Below are 24,357 nucleotides of genomic sequence, written 5' to 3'. Positions count from 1 at the left end.
CACCTCCATCTCCTGCTGGCCACCCCTTTTTCATGCAGCCCACAACACAGCTGGCCTTCCAGGCTGCAGGCGCTCACTGCTGCCTCATGGCCAGCTTCTCGCCCACCAGAACCCCAAGTCCTTCTGCGCAGGGCTGCTCTCAAGCACATCTTCCCCCAGTCTGTATAAATAAAGAGAAGAGACTTGAAAGGTGTAAGGAAAAAGCTGAAAGAGAGCAGAACTGCCCCAAAACTAAGGGAGGGATCACAATTGACAAAGTCCCGAACTTCAAATCCAGAGGGAATCTGAACTAATAAATAATCAATATGTATTTTCTTTCAAGGTTAATTTTGGCATCTTCTTAAAAATTTTGAGGATGTTGATTTCCAAACTAAAAGCCCAGCAAATGAGCTTTCATGACTACAAATACAGGTATGTAATACATAACAAGAAATCCTAGTCCTTTTTATTTTCACAGCATCGGAATGTTCCCATCAGAACATCAGTTCCCTTGCAGATTACACACTTACCTACCCACTACTGCCAATGTAAAATATATTCAGAATAAGATATACAGAAGCCAGCTGGGAAAACAGACTCCACAAATAATTTCTTACCTGAGTGATAAAGATAGGTCATTATCAGTGTGTTAACCTCCTCAAAGAGTTTAAAATGCAGTATGGATTCTTCTCTCGGGTGTCCAGAATGCATATAAAACAGCCTTGACTGCTGTAACTTCTGTTTTCTGTGATTGTGAAAAAGGGCCCTCAAAAGAAGAAATGTTCAGAAGATCTGTGAAATGTTCCTAGTTTCCTTGGTCACCAGCACCTACCCGTTTTTCACTGACACAGGCACCGTGCAAAATGACTGAGCTTGCACCCCCTCCATCAAGATCATTGATTAAAATGTTCAGTAAAATTGGCCACAGTACTGAGCCCTGAGGAACACCACTTGTGACTGATTGCCAACCACATTTAACTCTATTCACAGTGACCCTTTGTGCCCAGCCTTCTAGCTGGGCTAGCCATCCATTCAAACTATGAGCAGTCAGTTCTTCCAGGAGAAAGGTGTGGGATACAGTATCAAATGCCTCGCAAAAGTCCAAGTAAACAATATCTACAGCTTTTCCCTCATGCACTACACAGGTCATCATTTTATAGAAAATCAGGCTAGTCAAGAAGGACCTGCCTTTCATAAACACATGCTGACTGTGTCTGATCACTTGTTGTCCTGCACATGCTTTATGATTTCACCCAAGATGCTCTGCTGCATGACTTTCCCTGCACGGATGTCAGACTGACAGGTGTGTTAATCCCCCAGATCTCCTTCCTCCCTTCTTACAGATCAACATCACATTTGTCAATATCTAGCTAACTGAGAGCCCCCTAGTTAGCTGGGCAATCATTTCTGGAATCATTTCTATGTAGATCCACTTTTTGCACTAAGGATGTTGAGAAATACCATAATTAAATATTTTCTTTTTAAGACTGGCAAGATCTACACTTGTGCTGATTCCATTGCTGGGGATCCATGAGTTTATATTTTCCTTCATCACTGATGAACAGGTGGAAGGATTTCCAAGACACGTAAGACTTTTCATTCAGCTGACAATGAGTTCATTTCATGTAAGTACTGTTCTGCAAGTATTTTTTAGGCGTTACATACCCACTACCTACGTATGTTGTTTATGTGTAGATTCCACAGGCGTATAGAATCCTTTTAAAATAGTTTACTGTGGCCTGTAATGTCTGTAAATATACAATAGAGATGATAAAAAATACATGGAGTGTTCAAAACATGGTGACCCAAAAGTCCAAAAAAAGGAGTCTGATGTTATCAGACAGAGCATATCCTGTGTTCTCTGATAGTGACAGATCTCTGACCTGAAAACAGAATAAAACCAGCCTATTTTAAGTAGTGTTTCATGTAAATTAATTCTTTAAAAACACTGGGCAGAATTTTATTACAATTTTAAAGTGACCTCTTGATTTTGTAGTCAGGAGAAGCAGGTTGGGCCTGGGTTCATGTTCTTCAGCAAATTTTCTATATTCAGCATATGTCAAATACACCACAATGATTATGTCATATCACACAACAAGAAAAGAAAAAAAAAAAAAAAAGAAAGATAAGAGAAAATGGGCACAATACCTGCAGATACAAGGAACAGTTTCACTCCATTTTGGGTAATTGTATATGTGTAGGGGAAATTGTATGTGTAAAGGAAGCATGCTCCATTATAGCGGTTAATGCTAAATAGTCCAAATTCCACAGCTAGCCATTACTGAAAATGAACAGTGAATCTCACCACTCTCACCATCACTTATGCATAACTACACTCGTGTTTCATGGTAACTTTATCCTGCAGTTTAGAAAGGCTTAGGAATGGACATACCAGTCACTGCACTGCTGTATGCATCAATCCATATTATACAAAGTTGCTGAGTATTGATTTTTTACATGTAGCACTCCCATTTAACTACCTTTCCAGGTAGTTTGAGGAACTGGGGGTATTCAGCATGGAGAAGGCTCCACGGAGACTTCACTGTGGCATTCCAGAACTTCAGGCGAGCTGATAGGAAGGAGAAAGACTTTTTACATGGTCTGATAGTGATGGGACAAGGAGGAATGGTTTTAAACTAAAAGAAGGGAAATGTAGGTTAGATATGAGGACGAAATTCTTTACCTAGAGGCAGAGAGGCCACAGCACTGCTGCTAGACTGAGCTGGGGGGGCAGCCAGCCCATGGCAGGAGAGCCTGGGGGGCTAAGAGAACCTTTACAACCATTCCATGATTCATTCAACACTCTTGCCCTGCCTTGCCTTTCAGCCTTAATAATCTCAGTGATACAACACATCAGCATCCAGGTCTTCTGTCTTTAATGAGGTGCCCGGGAATTCTTTGGGCCAGAAGTCCTTCTTGCTCACTAACTCAGCCCTTTTGCCATCTTTGGTAGCCTGAAATACGAAGGCATCAAAGCACTAGAATTTATTGTAATCTCAGTTTTCAATCTGTATGTATGCTCCAGTGCCTTGGTGTATGCATCAGTGCTTTGACTGCAATTTGAGCCTCTAATGAAAAATTTCCAATTGAGCAGAAAAATGTCCAGGCGGGCAGAAGGCAATTCATGTGGAACCATCACCCTAAGAGGACTGTTTGATATGGTGTTGAAGTGTATGTTAGACATATCCTTACTTGGAGAGGCTGCAGGGTCTAGATGTTATTTTAAGCAACATAATCATTTTAAATGAATTTTTTATTTAGTGGCTTGGACAAGGAAGCATGATACAGAGGACAGCTTACTCAACCCTGCCAAAAAGCACAAACTTTGTTCTATTTACAGGCTCTGCTGTATGACAAGCTTTAGAAGCAAAACTTCTTTTCAGAATACCCAGAAATCTTGGGTGATGTTTATTGTAGATTCTCTTTTTTAGCCACAACATTATTTGTTAAGGGATTAGTGAAAAAAGCACATAAACTGTACCCAATTACATTTGTTTAGTCTGTAAATCTCCTCAGTGCTTTTAAAACTCAGTTAAACTGTTTCATTAAAGGAAAAGAGCCACCTCTGGGATCTTCCCTGGAGTCTTTCACTCAAACATTTTCAAAAAGCACAACAAAAGCATTACAGAAATCAGGATATAAAACAAACAGCAAATACAAATAACCATGCCACCTTCTGATGTCATTTTACAGTGTTTCTGTGCATCATTCGGTGCTTTAATTCACATGGGGGTTAATAAATCTCCATTCAACACAGAGATGCCACCAGCACTCACAAAGCCTTCTCCTGTTCTGGTGACTTCTGGCCATCTCTTAGCAGCACCAAGCGGTACGGCCCCTATTTCTGCTTGTCAGTTTCCATGGTGTAAGAGATTAGAGACACGTGGCATTTCTATCCAATGAGAGAACAATCTTCAGATGAAGAAGTTCTGCAAAAAAAAGCTCTTTTTCCATGTGTAGTTCTGCATAAAAACTGCTTTTTTAAGCCAACTTGTATTTAATCAACATAAAGTCTCTCAATATTCAGATTTATTTTTTCATAATGCTGTGAGATAATTCAGATGCAGAGAATCATTTGAAAGTTACACTGACAAAGGATATGTCAGAAGCACACAGATCTTGCAACCACTATCCAGAAGGAGCATGAAAGATGGTAGAATTAAAATATTCACAGAAAGCAATTGCAATTGGTTTTTCTCCTGTCCTTGCACCCACTGGCATGACAGAGAGGGTTAGAGGATTGTTAGAACCCTGTAGGTTCAAACTGCTATTAGTCAATGGGAGGGCATAATAAAAATATTAAAGCTGCTGTGAATTTCATTGCAAATCTGAGAAAAACAGAAATATTTCTGGGGGGAAAAAAAGTTTCAATGTGAAAAAGAATGATATACATATTAAATATTGATTATTAATTATTGATTAAATTATTGATTAAATATTGATTCAATATTAAATATTAAATATTGAGTTCTGACATGCATTTCAGTTTGTTTTACCATGTCTAGGAACAGGAATTAGACTATAACAGTAATAGTCTGAAAAAAAGAACTCTATGGTAGTAAAATACAGATTAAACATAAGATCAGATAGGGTTGCAGAGCCTCCATTCTTCAGCATCTGCATCAAAACATCTACAAATGTGCTCTACATTTGCTAAGGCATCACACAAAAATAAATTGATGAGTACTTGATAGCAGTGATAAATTACGACGCATAACTAGTTTGCATTCTGAAAATTAGATAGCACTGCGTGTTTGTATGGCTTTAATACTAGTGCCAACTCTACATTAAACCTTCAGATAATTAACTTTTCCTTCTTACTGTTTGTCTCCTACAGGGTTTTTTTGTAGCAGTTTTATATTGCTTTGCAAATGGAGAGGTAAGAGATGGCGATATAAGTTTTTGGTTAATTAATTAAACATATTGACACCAAGAAGGATGAAAACACTGACTAGCTCTGGTTATTGGAGAGCATACTTACATCTTTTAAAGTTTATGTAATTGTTTTGTATAAAGAAAGCAAGACTTCTCATATTCAAATGGATTCAAATGCAAAGTACTTTCAGTTAAGCTTGTGTTAATATATGGCACTGTGGACGTATAGATACTCTATGACATGAAACATCACTGAATGCTTATGGTCAGCCCTCTGAACTCCACTCCTTTACACAGATGAAATCCCAGTTTATATCCTTGGCCAGGCTGAACTCTTGCTTTACTTTCCCCTACAGTCTAGGTAAAGCTGCAAAATCTGGCATGCTTACATGGTAAAAAGCAACAAGCTGAAAAATCAGTTTCATGTGTGCACTGCAAAGAACATCTCTAAATTTGAGGTGAAGGCAATTCTTGACTGGAGGTTGTTTTCCACTAAGCCTCAAGGGTCAGTTTGAGGGTTTTATTTGCTCCATGCCAGAACTGAGACAGATCATTAATGGTTGTGCAAGGAGGTGCCAGCAGAGAAATCACAGAAAACTCACAAGGGACCTCGGGAGAACCCCAGTCCAATCTCTTGTTCAGTGCATTGTGGAGATGGAATTCAGAGAAGGCAGGTTTTGTCCAGCAGGGCATTGAAAACCATCAAGTGCGGTGGTTCTGCCACCTCTCCTGTCCTCTGCTCTAGTGCTTCCCGGCTATCAGAAGGAACCATCTTTTCCAGAGCTCCAGGAAGAACTTCTCCTTTTTCAGTTTAGGACAACTATCTCCCATGTCAAAAAACACCTCAGTAGAGTACCTACCTCCAAATCCCCCACAGTCTCCTCATAGGCTACATTCAGAACTCCACTGAAGCCTTTCTCCTAAGCAGAATGAACAAGCGCTACTCATGTAGCCTCTCCTCAAAGTGCAAATGCTCCAACACTGTTCCCTACTGAAAAGTCCAAGCTTATCACCATATTTGTTACATCGAGGGCCCCAATATCAGATACAGTGTTGACACTGAGTAAAGGAGTATAACCACTTAATCTCCGCGTTCTGCTCTGCAGCCCGGTACTGGAGGCCTTCATCGCTGCCACAGCTGCACACAGTCTTGGCATGGCCACACCAGATCATTACAGGCTGCCTCTGTAAATGAGGCTTGTGTAGGCTTAGGAATTCATGTCACAATTTTAAATATTTTCTAAATTGAAGCTTTCTGTTTATACCTCCCTTATAGTCAGCCTGGGAGCAGCTGATGTGGTATACACTGCACTTATATTGTGTATACTGTGGTATACTGACACTTGTACACGATTCTGAACACCTTTTTAAAGGCAAAAAAAAAAAAAAAAAAAAAAAAAAAGATATGAGCTGTAGAGAAAATGTAGGGCATGCAATCCTAATTTTTAACCAAGAAACCTAGAACAACTTCCAAATTACTGTCAAAGACCTGGTGCTCATCTGCAGCACAGGAGAACTTGTCCAACATTTATGAGGGGCACAGAACTACTAGCAACACTCATCAGCAGTTAAAAGTTGCTTTGGGGGGCTTTTAGATCCCAGCTGAGCTGAGCTCTCAGGCCAAACATTTTGACAGTTGAAGTGGGGGCTGCTCTTCTGCATGGGCTCTGAGGCCTGATTTCCATCTGCAGAGCAGAGCTGGGGTCGGGGCAGGGAAAAACAGGACATTGAGTGTTGGGGACTTAAGGCAGGCTGCCAAATTAAAAAAAAATCAGCAAAACAAACCTGATCTCTGAGCACAACACTGTGGAAAAGCCACACAGTCCTCATTTCCACAGCCCTTGGGGTTTTCCTTCACTTCATCAGGCTGTAAACATGGAACGGGCTTGAGCTCTCCCCTCACACAGATCAGGGTCATAATACATCAAATTACAGAGAGGGATTCAGGCACTGGAAAAACTTTCCTGAGTTTGAGTGAAGAGGGTGGGAGCCCGAAGGCTCCCTTAGCAAACAAGCCCATTTCTGCACTACAAGGACCATCACAGCTGCAAGGTGACTCCAAAGGCACAAGACACTCAGCACTTCTGCAGTCCCTCTTCTTTAATTGCCAGTGTTTGGATGAGTGCACTGCTGGGCTGGCGTAAGGCATCACCTGTTTTCTCCTCCCCTCAGGTAAAAGCAGAACTCCACAAGCAGTGGTCCCGCTTCCTGCTGGCAGAACCCTTTGGTCGTAAACTCTGCTTTCTTGGGCAAAACATCAAATACCTCAGGAGATGTTCACAGAAAGAGAAAAAAGAGCACCTCAGCAGCAACCACTTGTGCCTGGAGGTGAGTGAGCCCTGGGGCATGAAGCTCCAGCAGTTGCTGGCGAAGCAGAGGGCAGTTCCATGCACAGAGCAAGGCTGTGCACTTCCACCTCGTCTGCAGGCAAGTGTGTCAGACAGCAGCGAAGGAGAAGTGACCACTGGAGAGACAACTGAGGAGGTGGTCTTTGAAGAAAGTGAGATCTAGAAAGAAGTCCACCAGGACAGCACCTTCCAACAGCCACAGTACTTCAAAAGATTTGAAAAAAAGATTCTTCTTTCATCTCCAGGCTGCACAGATCTCTGTGATGTGCAATACAGAGAGAAAGCAGTCCTACTTCCTACCAGGCTCAGCTGTCCCACCTCAACTACCTGTGAAAAATTTGACTGTTCCTAACCCATGTGGCTGGGGAGGAACAGGTGTATCAAAAAATCCTTTGGGTTGGCCAACAGAGATAATAGCATGCTGAAAGGGATGTACACAGGGGAGCAGGATGTATGCTGGAAATTAACAGACTGGTCAATTTCTCCCCCATCAGCTTCATCCATACATGTCCTATTCACACAACAAAGTTGTTTGTTGTTTGGTTTTCTCTTTTATAGCTGCATGATTTGGAAATTTTTCTCTGCAGATTGAAATAATCCTTCAATTCAAAAAACAAGCAAAAAAAAAAAACAAACCAAAACAAAACAAAAAAACATCTAGCTTCAGGTTAACCTAAATGCATTTTATTTAAGCAACACAATATACAAAAAGGCTTGGGATGAAGCAAATTTTGGCTTGGATGCTTAAGCTTCTTCCCTTGTGGTTTAGTGCTGGAAATGCCTATATGAAGTGACAGATCAAAAAGTACTTGTTCTTTTTTAAATGACCAAATGAAAAATTTTGACAGAAGTGTTCATTTTAGTTTTCACTATTTTTTGGCACAAACCACAAACACTCTGATACATCTGCACGTTACATTACCCTACCTGTTCTGAAGACATGCATTATGACTGACCTAAATAACAAAACAGATCAGTGGGAAGTGCTGCTTCCACCTTCCCTGAGGTACCCAGCATGGATAGTGTATATGTGATTGTGTCTGCATGGAAAGATAATTGTGAAATTTATCCACTAGCATTTAAAAAGAGTCATGTTGAAATTTTCACAGTCATACACAGCTCACCTGCGGACCTGAGGAATTCAAGTTTGTTAATATCTATCTGATGAGCCAGCCTGCAAACTTGCCAACACAAGCCATCTGGCATACTGAAAGGAGAAAGAAAAAGGCAAAATAAAGATTAGCAAATAATATTTATCTATAATATAAATCTATGCTCCAGGCACATACACTGAGCCAGCAGCAAGTTACATAGCATTTGTTATGATTATCTGCTGTACTTTGCTGGCAAACACTCTGAATGTTTGCAGATGTAATAAAACACAGCAGATGTCCCCTAAGCAAAGTTCAGATCTGCCCCTGGGCTCTGCTCTTCCATCTTTCCTTCTCCCTACCGGGTGCCAACACTGCAGCTGGCCTTCCCTGCCCTTGCTTCTCCCCACAGTGCTGCTCTGTCCCCAGACCTCTGCTGACACCTAAAGGTGATGGCACTTTTTGGAGAGAAGTTGCCTGTATCTTCGATCTGTTGTTTGAGCAGATTCATTTTGTGTAGGTTATAAAACTTACCAATGTCACCTGCTGTGACATACTGCTTTTGTGCAGAGGTCAGATAAGTTCATTGACGAGTGCCAGATCAAGAACACATTTGAACCATCAAATTTCTGGTAGTTTTCAAAAAAGTATTTCTTTTATAGTTTTATCAAAGTTAAAAATTTAGTTTCTTTAGTATATGTAGATAACATATTATTAAAAAGTAAATATTTGATCAATATGAAAATATATTCTCATTTTTTAAAGGCTTTTTTTCTAGAATGTCTGTTTTGCTTATATCATTTTAATGCAATGGTTTACAGGCACCCAGCACTACATATCTGCTGATGTCTTCTCAAATTTAAAGATTTACTTCTTCCAGAGATTTTGTTTATGCTATTAAAAAGCCTTCAGCAGTTTAGAATGCATCTTATGGAGGTGATAAAAAATGTAAACTGCTTAAGAAATTTATTGTATCTCAGTAAAATACCTTTTTACTATAGTGTTTTTGTTTCCATTTCAAGTCTTCACAAATCCTATGCTGTGCTGAGCAAGTTGGTTTGGAGTACATTCATAGTCAGTCCCGAAGTCACACAGAACAACTGCGAGATGCAACTGCTGTAAGCCATGTCATTGCAATTATCTTCAGGAAATTAAGTGGGCGCTGCCACACCATCAGGCCATGTCTGTCAACTCAACTTCTTCTTGTATCATGTGCATCACATTCAATGGTTATTTTCTCCCATCACAAATAAATTCCTTTCAGCATTTAAAGGGGATTATAACAGGAGGGGAATAAACTTTTTACAAGGGTAGGCAGTGATAGGACAAGGGGAAATGGTATTAAGCTCAAGAAGGGAAGGTTTAGGTTGGATGTCAATGGGAAGTTCTTCACAGGTAGAGTGTTGAGGTGCTGGAACAGGCTGCCCAGAGAGACTGTGAATGCTCTGTCCCTGAAAGTGTTCAAGGCCAGGTTGGATGGGGCCCTGGTCTGGTACCACATCTGGAGGTTGGTGGCCTCCCCTGCGGCAGGGGGGATGGAACTTGATATCCTTGTGGTCCCCTCAACCCAAAGCATTCTGTGATTCTAAAATTCTCTGTTTTACCCCATTCAGTTTTCTTTACCTTCTCTGGAGGCAGCACTGATTTTATGCTCAGCAAAATCTGCAGACAACAGCAACGGTCTTGGGCTTCTCACCATCCCTCCAGGAGTGCCCTCTTCCTCTTGCATAGCTGAGTCTCTCTGAGATTTCTGTCTACACAACACTTTTAAACTCATGTTTGATTTTACAATGTTCTGTTCCTCACAGCAAGATTATTTCCCTGCCTGGAGAACCTTATTAATGCTGAAGATGAGAGATGACTTGCAGGGATTCTGCAGTCCAACTTCATCAGGCCCTAACCACAGGCACCATGGACCGTATCAGTGGCAGAGATGAAATAGGATGCAAGAGTGATTTTGGCTTCTTTCTTCCCTTTCACTTCTCACATCCAGTTGCTCCTCCCTCTCCTCTGTGCTTCAGGGCTGGTTCTTAGGCCTGCCTGTATAGCGCTTTGGGATTGCATTCTCACTTGCAGCCTAAAAAGTTTTCCCTCATTTTCACACATTTGAGTGTCCTTCAAAGCTTCACTATAGATGAGGTCACAAAGAGTAACTGCCTAGATTTTCTTCTTGATCAACACAATAAATTGCACTGTAATTGCTTTGAGATTTGCACAGCAGAAGATGTTGCTTTCTACCTCCCACTCTTCTACAACCCAAGAAGTCACGTGCCAGATATCAGCCTCCATGTATGAAGTTTATAGAACGCTATCTTCCACTCCTACCCAACCTCCCATCACCTGCACCAGCAGGGTCACAGAGCTGCTGTGCTTCCTAGGGCTCAGCACCTACAGAACTACCCTGGAGGGTTCCCAACAACTGACCTATCCTGAATTGTCACATCGGCAGGCAGCTGCTCTGCATCGCACACCACTCCAGCAAAACCTGCATGGATCTTGCCAGGGGGAAGGTTTAGAGGGCTCCCACCCCCAGCAGCTTTTGTTGCTGCCTTGCAGCACCACTCATCTGCCCGAAGCAGCTGAGAGGTTCTCCCTGCAGCCCTGAATTGCTCTTGGTTTTTTAATCCCTTGTTACTCTTCTGGAATGCGCTAAGGGGGACTTTGGGATATATTAAATGTGGAAATCCCTGCAGTCAGGGCATACAGGAGTGCATACTGAGGCTGCTCCTGCAGCTTTGCATGAGGCACGGATGGGGATACAGACCTGGCAGGGCTACAGTGAGAGCAAGAAAAGCAGCAGATAAGATTGAAGTGCTGGAAATGAAGAGAGTGAATTTGTGGAGGCAATTAATGTGATTTAATTCTTCAAGAACAGCAGATGTGTGATAACAAAGCAGTGTTCAGAGGGTAAGGGTGAAGGACTGGAGAGGGAGAGGTGGCAGCTGAAGTAATTTGGGGAATAATTGGAATTCAAGGAAGAGAAGGCTGGATGGGAAGATGCCACTGGGTGAAAAATGCTTTGAAAAGCAAATGACTGGGGCAGGCAGGGAGAAATACGGCAGTGAGCTGCCAGATTGTGGGACCACAAAAGGCAAATAGCAGTCTTCTCCATACCAGCATTATGACAACAAACTAACTTGGAGAGTTGCAGGCAACATCACTGTGCTTTGCAGCTGTTTTCTTCAAAATGCCATGGGAAATATATATGAATTCAGAAATGAACTCACGGGAGAAAACATTTGGAAGAATCAAAATGCATTTCAGTATAAAGGTTTCATCCTTCCCTGAGAAACCAGTACTTTCTGGTCACTGTCCAAGCCAAGATACTGGGCTGTATAGTTTTGGCCTGGTACAAATTTTTATTTTATTTACTTTCACCTTAAATACTTTACAATCCAGCAATATTTCCCCCTTTATGTATGTTTGCTTGCCAGGAAGTGAAGGGGAAGTAAAAAGAGTTCCTGAAGCCTGAACTTGTGAGCAGAGGATGACTGCAGCCACACTGCAGAGGTTAGCTTAAATATATTTAAGCAGCTGATTCAGAAAGAGCATTCTTCTCTCTTCCAGCGAGCAGAAGCAAATGACGCAGTCTTAAAGCATTTGCTAAGTCTACAAAAAATCATAGGTCTGTAAATATGATGACTATAATTTATGCTGCAGCTGCGAGAGACTGAGTGTCTGCTTGTCAGCTTTATAAAACAGGAAGTCAAATTAAATTGGAGCTAGAAGTTCTCATCTACTTTCAGGGACCCGAAGGGAAAAAAAGAACATAAACAGAGCATGCAGTGTAACCAGCGAATCTGAACTGTTTGTCTCTATAATAAATACTTCACAAGTGCATGCTTGTAATTTTTCTTTTATTTGTATAAGGGCTGAGACAGTAATTTAGACAAGAAAGATTCTTTGAGTAAGAAATGTGACATTACTATGTTTATGGTTTGACTCCAGATAGAAGAACCTGACTCCCAAAATTTCATTCGTGTGTGGTCAGATTCAGTGTAAGGTCTACAAACAGCCCTCTCGGGGCCATTGAGTCTTGACCTTTACTTCAGAACTTGCAATAGTATTTAAGGAAACCATGCGAGAGCAATGGTAGTTGGCACCTGTATAGCAAAACTGTAAAGAATACTAGAACTGTGTTAAAACATTTACATTAATTTTGCACGTTTTGCTTTTAAGGGCCTTATGAAGGTCATGTGTCAGTAAAGCCTCACGAACACCTTCAGCCTATTTTGCCTACAGAGGAAGTTTTCTGTACTTCATTTGACTCATTTGACCTTCATTTGGCATTAGTTATGACTGCTCCTGCTCTGTGATCTTCTATGAATTCCTCCATGAGCATTGCAAATCACAGTGGGCATCTCTGCCTGTCTGCAACCTGATTTGTTTCTGTCCATCGTAAGCCCTGCAGAACAGAGTTGTCTTGTGCTTATCCAGTGACCAACAGGTGGATGAAAACAGGTGAATCCTGGGAGACTGATTTTTTATACAGTCTGACAGTGATTTTTTTTCTAGTTTTAAACTAGAAGAAGGGAGATTCAGGTTGGATGTGTAGAGGAAAATTTTTACTCAGAGGGCAGTGAGGCCCTGGCACTGCTGCCCAGAGAGCTGTGGGTACCCCATCCCTGGAGGTGCCCAAGGCCATGGATGGGCCCTGGGCAGCTTGAGCTGGAGGGGCAACCAGTCCGTGGCAGGGGCAGTCTGGGGGCTTTGAGACCCCTTCTAACCCAACCATGTTGAATGGCTTTTGTCCTCCACCCAGCAGGCAAAGGTGTTGGGTGTGCTGGCATTTCCAAGACTGTAGCTCTCTGTGGTACAAAAATTGATTATCCCTTCTCCCGAGCTGCAAGCTATGGCCTACCCTTTCAGAGAATACTCGTGTTGATCCACCATTGCTCTACCCTGGGAGACTTTAACTGATGTATCTCTGCATGAAAAAAAAAAAAGGATTTGGAAATTATGGCTGAGCCGCGGTACTGGAAATACAATATGCAGTGCTGACAGTGTGGTGCTGCCCTCTGCTGACCATACCACACATCAAGGTCGTACAGAAAAGGATGCTGTTAGAAACATCTCCTCTTTCCTTTTTCCATTCCAAGTCAGGATACACAGCAAGACTATAAATTCTGGCGGAGAGCGAGGTGAGTCAATAAGAGAACAACGCCAAATATTAACGAGCAGGCAGCTGACACATGTGGCTTGTTGTGCTTCCAGCCCTGTGTTTGCACATGCCCCATCACCAGTCCTGACAACAGGGCTGGTGATCTCAGCATAGCTGCAGCTTCCTCAGTCTGAAACACAGTAAGGCAAAGAGACACACTGACATTCAGTGTAAGGGACAGAAAGACATTTCAAAAAACAAAACGTGCAATTTCAGAGGCAGAAATGGTCCTGAATTGTGAGGGAGAGCCGAAGGGCCCCCCAGGTAATCCCAGGGCTCCCTTTGGGTAGCAAGCTGCTTGCAGGGAACTATCTGTAGGAAATCTATGCTGGGCACACCACCTCCAATAATTTAAAAATGAACACCCAGCAACAGTTTCCTCTGTGTTCACAACAATTCTCAGAACTGTGTTGGGCCTCTTTTCTTCAATGGGGCCAGTAGTTCAAAGATGCCCCTGAAGGGGCTGGGCACATCCCACCTGGGCACATGCCCAGACATAGCAGCACAGAAAGCGCGCTGTTCTCAAGTTTACTCACAATTAAACTGCTCTGAAATTCTGCCTTCAGTAAGACCGAGACCAAAGGGCACAGGAACCACGCACAAGCAGAACGAAGGTGAAGAGCAGCACCCAGAGCAAGACCTGGCTCAAAAAATCTGGAGTGTGTGCAGCTCTGATATAAATATTTACAAATTTTAAGTACTCACCTGGCGAGTTCAAGATCATATTGCTCATAACAGCAAAAATGTAGACCGAACTTTACAATTAACAGGAACTACTGAAGCATTAGATAACAGTTTGAGGTATAAAGTATACATTAGTTCCAAAAGCGTTCTGAAATAAATCCCTTCATCAATGTCCCTCCAGCTTTCTTTCTGCCTCTGAGGAATGGGAGGGTCAGAGGCTGAGTGTGAAATCCAGACTGGTGTTTTAAAATTACTGCCTTGATTGCAAAATACCAGCACTGGTGTTCTTGTGCAAAACGTGTAAAAAATTCTGTGCTTCACATCTAAGTGTCACCACCTATGCCTGATGGCTGATCCTGGTCCTGCAGCACCTCTAAGGGTGCCACACCAGCACAGCAAATACATTATTTCCTCACCTCTGGGTTCAAAGCTCTATCATATTCCTCCACACTAGAAAATACTCTTTGTTGATAAGGTGAAATGAAATCCATCACACCATGAAGAGAATTGCTAAGTACGTACTGCTGTGAAAACCAAGCTTCATGTGGAACTTCCTCAGAGTCATACCTGTCTCTTCCTTTTCTGAGTGCAGAGAATTCTGCAACTACAACTACTTACCACATCCATTTTTAAGAAATTTCCTTCACTAGCACTTCCTGCGTTCCTTTTACAAACACATCATATAGCTGCAGGGCAGCACTTTGCAGGAGGGTGAGGAAAGTAAGTTTTTAGATGAGTTCAACACTGGAAGAGTTCTTAGGAGAAAATTCCACTGAGGATTAAGAGATGTGTAGGTAATGCCTTTACTTCCAAGGCTGCTGTGTTGCTGGGAAAGTATGCTCATGCTCTGCAGGGCTGCTGACACCTTGTTCTGTGCTGTGGTCTCCATCAGTATTACACATCAGAGACATAAGAATTTATTAGCATTTGACAACTGTCTTCTCTTCAACTAAGCTTCAAGGCACACGTGGAACCTGCAGATAAAGGACTGGGTGTACAAGACTTACAGAGCACATAAGCCATGCGTATTTTTTCATAGTGATCAGAGTTAGTTTGCCTATTTAAGAATCAAACCTACTTAACTGCCAGTGATTTTAAAACTGGTTTCATAATAAAAATGAAACGTCAGCAACTGTACTCATCTGAATATCACGCAAAGGTCTGAAAAGGATACAAACAGACTACGCCCTACTGATGTATGAATTCAAGCTTCACCATACTAGCATTACCAAAGCAGTAAATGTGCGTATGGCACCCCGAGTGTACTTTGATATCACTGCATTCAAAAGGTGTGTGACTTTGATAGAAGAAGAAACACTCTAGTAAAGACAATTCCATGCTCAATACGTCTCTGTACAGTTTATTTTACAGGAGATGAGATGAGCACTGTGGTGCATATAAACCTGCAGAACAACATAGCAAAATACAGTTTAACCATATGAAATAGTTTTACAGTAAGACAGAAAATATGTAGAGGAAATGCCTTCAACATCGAAGGACAAGATCCACAACTGACATCAAGTATCTTCCACCAAACTCTGCCAGTTTACCCAAGCTGAAGATCTGCCCCTTAAATCTTTCCTACATTGAACCCCTTCAGTTTGGCGATTTCTTCATGCACCTTTATGGAACGAAACCGATCCTATAATTTGCACAACGACCCAAGATTTACTGATTACTTAGACAGAGGCTGCATGATACATAATCTAATTTAAGGGGCCTTATCAGCCAGAATTTATGGAAAATTATAAAATATTGGTTAAGCATCTTTAAAAAGAAGTCATTAGTACTGTCAAAAGACAACTTTTCAAAAAGTTTAGAAAGTATTTAGTAAATTACACAAAAAGGACCAAATAGGCAACCCTATTTTAGTAGAAAATTGTTTAACTGTACGAGCAGTGATGTGGCCTACCTCTGAATCCCTGCTGCTGGAATGTCTGCAAAACTGTTGGGTAGAATTTTCCTTATCTTGTGCTGCCAGAAGGAAATTTAGAAGAAAAGATTTGCCCAGTATTACTACCTGCTTTTTTCCACAATGGATAAAGTTGCTGTCTGTAAAGCGTGTTCCTGCCATAGAGCAGTAACAGAGTGGCAAATGGATATCAAAATTCCTTATGCTATTTTGAAAATCTCTATCAGCACATGAAAAAATATCCAAAGGAACATGGGATTTCACATCGAGCATTCCCAAATTCAAATGACTAAAATTTTCATGTCAGGCAGATAGGAGATCCCTGAAATCATTCAGCTTTATGGACTTCCAGTACCAGACAAAATTGTTTTAAGTAACTGCTTTAAAGAAGAGTTATGGTTTGTTTTTACAAAACAGCACTAGTTAAATCCGAAATGTCACCTTACTCAACTATTTTTATGCAGTATTCTTATTCTACTGAGACCCCATGCTGAAGGATGTATCAGTAAATAAAGTTAGTAACTGTCCTCCAAAGCAGTTATTCTAAGTTTAATATGGCTTAACATTTCCTACTCCATTTTCAGCACTGAGTATTTACGACACCTATGTTGGACTGCAAATGATTAGTGAGATAAAGGCAGGTCTGTGGGTATGCTGATGCCCTAAGAAGAGTGCACAGTGCAGAACAAAGAAGGAGGGCTGGAAATCCTGCACGGCTCAGTGCGCACTGGCTGCTCCTGAGTTCTGGAAATTCATAGGGTGAATCTGTGTATGTTATATGGTTGTAGCAGGTACAGTTTAAATAGGCACTTCAAGGGGAACTACTGGATGAATTTTGGTAGGGTTGTGATAGAAGCCGTTGCTCAGTTATTTGTGAAATCAGTAGCCTTGAAAGACTGCATATATTCAAAATGAAGGTGTTGTGCACTCCTGAGCCTGAGTACAGCAGCTGAAAAGCTTTTGTTCTGAACGTCCGCTGAGTTTGTCTCATACGATACACCGGGGACAATTCAACTTAATGTAAGTTGAGGGAATTACATTTGAATGTTTCAAATTTATATTTTTTTTTCTGTAATTATTATGCTGTTATTATAAGACATAATTCATATTGGTCTCTGTAAGATTTTATCCATGTACAATTGTTAGAATCAGATGTTTCACTAGGCACAAAAGGTTTCTACTCTCAGGAATATGGGATTAGAAATTTAAGTCAAATTGTGCTATGGGTTGGTCCCTTCAGAAAAGATCTCCAGAAAAGAAGCTGTGGCCAACAAAAAAGAGTCACTACACTTCCAAGCCCAGAGGCTTGGAGGAACAATCCAAACAGAAGCCAAAATAAAAAAAACAAAAAACAAAATAAAAGCCAACAAAAAACAAGCACACCCTAAACTCAGAAAATATCCAAAAGCGTGAAGTTCAGGCAGCACATTAAAGCAAAAGAGATGTTCTGTGAGCACCTTGGAAAGTGCTGTATGTCAGTAATAGAGCTGGTGGGTACAGTAACAATGAAGAAGTACGAACTGAGTGATGCACTCTTATGTGAGTAACATCTACCATTAGATAAAGTAATGGATATTATTTAAAAACAGCAGTTCTTCTCAGGAAAAGACAAGGACTTGCTGATGTGAAAGACGACACTGCCATTGTGCAACAGAAAGACTGCACATTCCAAACTCCTGGAGAACACAGACACACCAGGCTTGATGCAGTCCGGTTTACAGCCAGTTCAGTGCAGTGGCACACAACAAAACGCTACTGCCAAATCCAAAAAACATTCTTCAGTCATCAGTGTGGTGTTGCCACCTACCAGATTCCTGCAGGCACAACCAGGTGCTGGCCAGAGAGCCCTTTAACAAGGAACAAACATGAGGGAACATTATTGACTTCAGGATACTAAACAAAATTCAGAGAGGAGTCTGTTACTGCAACCAGGAGGGAGATCTCAGATCTCTGAGGGAGATGAGTGCCTACTGTTGAGAAGCTCAAATTTCACTGAGGTGGCTAAATATTTTACTAGCTTCCATGTACAATGCAATGTGTCTGTGACTGTTGCCCATCCTGTTAAGCAAAGACCAGCAGGCTCCTCTGTGAACTGTCAGATGCCTCCACCACGCACTGAAGGACACCAGACAGCTCCTCCTGATCACTGTATGAGTTCAGGAGGAATGCCCAGATAGCACGAATTATTCACAGCAACACTTTGGTAACCACCAGCTCTAGGACTTCATTCTCCTATATCAATACATGCTAGTGAGCAAGAAGCCTACAGATGTTCCAGAAAGCTCAGTGATATGCGAACAACACACTGCTCTTCCAGGACAACGAAGTCTGAACCTCATCTCTAAAAACATACCCAGCAGGCTGTACTAAACAGTGCAAAATAGTATGCTGGCTATTACAAAATAGCAAATAGCTGTGTGTTTTTTTTCTTTTCAGAATAAAGCAAACAACTGATCACACCAAGTCACATCTACTCACTCCAGGGGTGCCTTAAAGGTGCTGGTTGGGATTTCTAAGGTGCGTCATTGTGAAGGATCCACCTGGGTAAGCAATGCTCTTTTTCTGTCTGTGTGACTAAAGAAACAGAAGGTCAGAGCCTCTTTTTCACTTAATTTGGGATTTGGATCATTGGGACTGCAAAAGGAGAGCTGTCAGCCTGTGCTCCAGAGCTGTTGTGTCACTCTGCTGAGAACAGCATACAACAGCTGTATTCATTAAGTACTGGAGAATCTCATTTCTCAGTATTTCCTTATATATGTACTGAAAGACTAAGAAAAAAAAAAAGTTTGTGCATTCCTAATCAGTAGCCTGATTTTCAAGGTCTCAGTTATCACCCATGCACACTCTCTTCACCTCTTAGAAATTTCTAAGTGCTGAGCACTTCCAAACAGAAGGCCAAAGGAAGAGTGCACATTTCTACATGAAGACTATGGAAGATCATTTCCAGCAAGTATTTGAAGGATGATGTAAAAAAGATACAAGCATGAAGACATTCTGAAAAGGTGTGGACAGTTAGGACTTTTACCAGCATGTAAATGCTTCCCGTGAATGCTTTATAGAAACCTTCTGTAAGAAAAAAAAAAAAAAGAAAAAAAGAAGGTAATCTGCATGCAACTCACCACTCCAAGATAGCTATACTTGCTGTCACTACAGCACGGGGTTGCAATTAACAACAGTTAACTCTGCAACACAAAACTCAGGATGCGTGAAGTGCAAACAAAAGCAGGGAACAAGTTTGCATGCTACCTGTTACACATGAAAGGAAAAATAACTTCAATATGTACTGTAGCTGTTCAACATGGAGGGAACACAGCTACTGCACAGCAGCTCAGGCAGGGCTGCAGAGGAGAAAAAGTATTCTGAGAACATAAGCAGGATTCCCATGTCTTTCAATGTTGTTACCATCTTCCAACATCTAAAAAAATAAATTAAAACCATCTCTAAAGATCTCAGTATCAAATAATAGATTTCCTAACAGAGAACAACTGCATTCTTTCAACAGAAGTCCACAGAATCATGGAACATCCTAAGTTGGATGAGAGCCACCAGGCTCAACATACAAAAGCAACTAGTATACGTGGGTTATGGAAAATTGAGAATCTACAGTAGGTTGGAAATCTGAGAATTAGGCTTTTTTGGATCTTGATTTATGAAAGCGACTGGAATCCTGGCAGTGACACAGAAGAGTGAACTTGGCTCACATGGCAAATAATTCATCACTTTCAGTTCATTAATTCAAACAGAAATTAGCCAGCAGCATTGGATCCGGAACTAATACTGTTAGGAAAAAAAGACCTAAAAGAATATCTCCAGGAAAGACTTGCAAAAAGGACTTCCTATTAACAGTGCCTTGAGCCAGAAAAGAGAATTTACAGGCAGGCTGGAACAATGAATAAAATAACAACATTCTGTTAGGAAGCTGAGGTTACAGTTGCATAAAACTTTGTTTTGACTGAGAACATTCAAAGGATTCAAAGCCACAGGAGTTCACGGAGCCCTCTACCTCAGACAAGAGCTCAAAAGCTCTGGCTGAAGCAGAGATCAATCAGTGGGAAACCAGAGGCTTGGCAGCATGAGACCAGAATAATATCACTACACCACTTGGGTAGAGAAGGAGCTGCACAGAAGGGGCAGGGCTCTGAAGCTCAGGCAGCTTCAAAAAACACCAGGGCAAGGAGGCCTACAAGATGGGAGTCAGAGGCAAATTCCCACAAACTGTACTGCACTTCTTTAGGTGAAAACAATCAATGCTGATCAACAGCCCATTTTCTGCTCTGTGACCAGGGAGCCATGTGAAGATGCAAGACAGCCACACCAAACCACAAAAAAGTGTATTATTTGCAGTGTCTTGAACAGTAAAAACTTGTATGATGTGTGTACTAGCCAGCGAGAAAAAGAACGAGATCACACCTGGGCTCAGGACCTATGGAGGCAAGAGACTTATTCTGGTGTTCCTATTAATCAGTCACACTGAAACATCCTCATGCTTTCACATGTATGCTGCAGCCTAACATCAAGCTTGATCTTGGTCCGGAGAAGTAAAGACTGGGAACAACTGCTTTTTTTTCAATTTATTGGAAGATAAATAAAGAAATGCTGAATTTTCACCTGTTAGGAACAAAACCACCACTAGCAGTTTAAAAGATGAAGTCCATTCAGAAACACCAGGTCTCCAGCACTCCCTTATTTGTTATGCCTCACGTTGTCCAAGATCCATCAGTCAGAGAATGCAATGGGCAAAGAATCACAGATCCCACTTTCTGCAGTGTGATACCACGAAGGTGTATCATTCCCAGGAAATAAGATGGAAACTATTTACAAGCAATAGCAAAACACTCCTAATGATTTTACCAGCTAGAAAATTATTATTAAGTCTTATTGTAAAGGAAGCATTTCACCCATTACAGACTAGATCCAAGTGAGAAGTTGGGCAAAATAAAGGCAAGCAGCAGCTAGGTGAAGGTGCTCCCCTTGTGTTTTGGAAGAAAAAAAAATACAGCCTCCACCAAAAGAATTATCATTCTGTGCAGCTTATGCTTCCCTGCAACATTTCAAGAGGATCAAAAAGTAGAAGTAGGATCACTGTCTAGAAATAATATAATTAAAACCAAAGAAAACCAATAAACCCCAAGTCATCAGAAAATTCAAGTGAGAACTGAGAGCAGCTTAAGAACGCCTCAGAAGAGGAACCAAAATAAATTGCAGTCCTGAGAGAAACTTGTGCTAATGGACAGCATTTCCAGCCACAAACAAATAAAATAATAAATATCTGTGAAAAAAAAAGTGAGGAAAAAATAAATTGCTAACAGAGTATTTCATATATTTAATAAGGAGAATACCATATAAAGTGCACGACTAGCTTGTTTTTGTAATCAAACCACGAATGTGGTGATGGGTCATCAAGATTGCTCAAATTTGCAATATGGGTTAGAATACAGGGGTCAACCTTAGATACAGCTCTTAAGTATATAATTTTGGTATTGAAGTTTGGAAAGCTCACCTTGCATTTGTGGTTTAAAGAAAACAAAAAACAAACCAAAAATACCTGCCCCCTGAAGTGCATGGAAGAGACAGCAGTACACATCAGTATGCCAGTAAGAATCATACTGAAGACAGACCACAAAGGAATACGAAGACTGAAAAAGACAATTTAGCAGAAAACCTCCTCATTCAAGTGGAACAGGAGGCGAGGGAAAAGTGTGTAGTCTTACGTAGCTCTGGGACTGAGCGACACTTAAACCATGTTTCAAGTATCAACATGCTGGGTGCTTCCAACACCAAGAATAAAATTACAGCTGCAAATTCTGAAGCGTGTAACAAAAGTGCAGTGTGTCAGCTCTAACAATCAGTAACACCAGGAACAATGCTCCTAGCATGCAACAGTCACAACACTTCACCTGCTGATGTGCAAAGGTTTATAAAGCTAGTGACATAGCGGAGAAAGGAGCTGAAGAGGCATTTGCAAGATGGGAATAACTCAGGTGAATAAAAGGTGACCAACCTTTTTTCTATGATATGATATTTTTCTACCTTTTTTCTATGATAAGATATATATATCTTTTTATCTATACTAGTAAAGAAATGGTGGGGAAAGAAAAAAAAGGAACAACAGGAAAATGCAAGTTTGAAATGACGAGCCAGAAAAATAATCAATATTAAAAACATATTTCAGATAAGACTTCTCTATGTCTCAGCTTGTATTTGTAAAGATTAATTCTCAGAGATCTTCTCACAGCACAGTAACTTGAGATTGGTGAAGAGAAGCCTAGAAGGGCATACAGATGAAAGACAGAAGCTCCATACCGGGGAAAAAGAAATGCTAACAAGATAAAAGTGGATCTAAAGGAATAACACTGGAAAACAGCAGCTAACACCACAGTAGACAATGAGGAAAGGCCACAGTGGTGAGAATGAAGGTTTCACAGACTCACAGAATGGATGTGTTTGGGAAGGACCTCTAAAGATCATTTGGTCAAAACCCGCTGTTGAAGCAGGGTCACCAAGGGTGATGGTCTAAGACCATACCCAGGCTGCCTCTGAAGATCTCCAAGAGGGAAAATGTAGAACCTCTCTCTTTCTTCTGGACTTGAAGTAAGAATCTTGAGTAAGAGAAGCTGGAAAACAGATTAAGAGCAAAAATCTGAAATAACACTGGGAGAAGAAAATTTTGAAAACCAGTCTCCAAACTACACAACACTCTGTACCAGGAGCTGCTCTGAATTTCTGGTAGTTCACACTATAGGAGAAACCATTAAGAATCTGATTCAGAAATGCTGAGCACCTACATCTACACCTGATGCAGTCTAGAATCACAAGTACATGGCACCTTTGAAAATCAGGCTCTAAAAGCTAAAAGTCACAATTCATCTACGCAAATTTGGTGAATAAATATAGCTAAGGGCTCTGATATTCACCTGCAGAAACCAACAAAGAGCAATTTAAATCTAGATCCCAAACAAAATGTTAGAGGGCTGTCTTTACGAGAAAACATCCTGCATAAGCAGAAAGTTTTAGAACATCTCATTTATTTCTTACTATGCAACCTTCTTCTGTCACTGAGGGCACTCCAACAGCTAATGAGGTAGGTACAGCACAACCAAATCTTTCCTGTTGAACAACAGGGATGGTAACACTTTATAGATTGGCCTAGAACAAAAATGATGATACTGGGTTTATATATCCCTGAGAGGGAGTATAAAACAGGGAGAACAGGGGTCTTCTCCGTAGGTGTTTCCAAAGGGCCATTGTGGGAAACTATGTTGTATGAAATCAATGTACTCATACAACAGCGATGCAAGATATGTACGTTTAACTGATGGGGGAGCCAGAAATGTTTATTGACTTGTCTGTGGTTATGAAAGCAGTCGGTGACAGGCCTGGGATTCTCGATCAGCACTTCCTTGCCTCCTGCACTGTTTGGTTACCTACTTGCTGGCCGGCCAGAAGCGCACTGAGTGGGTGTTCTAACATAATATATACGATAGTCATGCAAGGGATGTAGCACAAAAGTCACAGAAGAACAGAGCTCTCTCTGTGCCAGAAAGTAGATTTCTTCTGGAAGATGAGTGCAACTGGGAACTTCTGGTGGGAAGCACAAATCTATTTTCTTCACCCTGGAATGTTTGGTGCTTAAGGCTTAGCACAACAAGGACAAATTTCATGACTAAATTTAACAGCCTGTACAGGCATAAATTACAAGGTGTCTGATAGTGGAACAACCTTTGCCCTATACTCTTCTGACCCCAAGAAAAAAAACATTAGCCTGGTTAATTCAGTGGACTCGTCACAACTGTAAGAACAGTCTATATTTCCATGTCCACAGGTCGAATATCTCCAGTTTTGTGTTCTTTTACCCACAGTTCCCTGTCTTTGGCAGGATCCACTTTCCGAAGCAGCTGATCCACAAGCTCTACTGTCTGAAATGAACAAAACAAGAATTAAAAAGTCAAGGGCGCATTTCAAGCAGAGACGGTCATTGCTCTCAACTGTAGAACAGCTATGAGCATGCCTATGTGACATCTGCAGATAACCAAGAACTACATGTACTTGAGCCGGTAAACAACAGCCAGGGTGGGAACCAGGCTTGCCTTGCCAGGCAAAGACAAGCTTCCTACAGCAGGCACTGGCCAGTCCATCTTCAGACTCCTACTCTGCAAACTATATCTTGCATCAAACAAAACCGTGCATTACAGGTCAGCATAATCCACCTGCCTTTTAATATTTGAAAACTAGACAGTTTTTTGAACTTTTTAAATGAAAAAATATAAATATATATGCTCCCTTCTCCAACAGTGAAATTGTGTATTT

At 41.2% G+C, this 24,357-nt stretch overlaps 2 protein-coding genes across 3 annotated transcripts in view; one reads left to right on the top strand and one right to left on the bottom strand.

Annotated features, from left to right (window-relative positions):
* The window catches only part of GLP2R (glucagon like peptide 2 receptor), a 30,998-nt gene extending 23,237 nt beyond the window's left edge, over positions 1-7,761 (top strand). The window contains exons 10-14 of the mRNA XM_042883884.1: positions 323-411; positions 1,466-1,604; positions 4,817-4,858; positions 7,027-7,338; positions 7,448-7,761. Coding sequence (XP_042739818.1) covers positions 323-411; positions 1,466-1,604; positions 4,817-4,858; positions 7,027-7,338; positions 7,448-7,627 — 762 coding nt within the window. The 3' untranslated portion in view covers positions 7,628-7,761. The remainder of the gene's footprint in view (positions 1-322; positions 412-1,465; positions 1,605-4,816; positions 4,859-7,026; positions 7,339-7,447) is intronic.
* Positions 7,762-15,470: 7,709 nt separating this feature from the next.
* The window catches only part of GAS7 (growth arrest specific 7), a 104,385-nt gene continuing 95,498 nt past the window's right edge, over positions 15,471-24,357 (bottom strand). For both annotated transcript variants that reach the window (XM_042883835.1, XM_042883836.1), the window contains exon 14: positions 15,471-23,966. In XM_042883835.1, the coding sequence (XP_042739769.1) occupies positions 23,853-23,966 (114 nt within the window). In that variant the 3' untranslated portion in view covers positions 15,471-23,852. The remainder of the gene's footprint in view (positions 23,967-24,357) is intronic.

The sequence above is a fragment of the Lagopus leucura genome, unplaced genomic scaffold (genome assembly GCF_019238085.1).
Source record: "Lagopus leucura isolate 7727_CA_CO unplaced genomic scaffold, USGS_WTPT01 Super-Scaffold_100040, whole genome shotgun sequence".
Lineage (NCBI taxonomy): Eukaryota > Metazoa > Chordata > Aves > Galliformes > Phasianidae > Lagopus > Lagopus leucura.
Note: the sequence above shows the minus strand (reverse complement) of the source record. Positions and strands in the feature narration are given on the sequence as shown.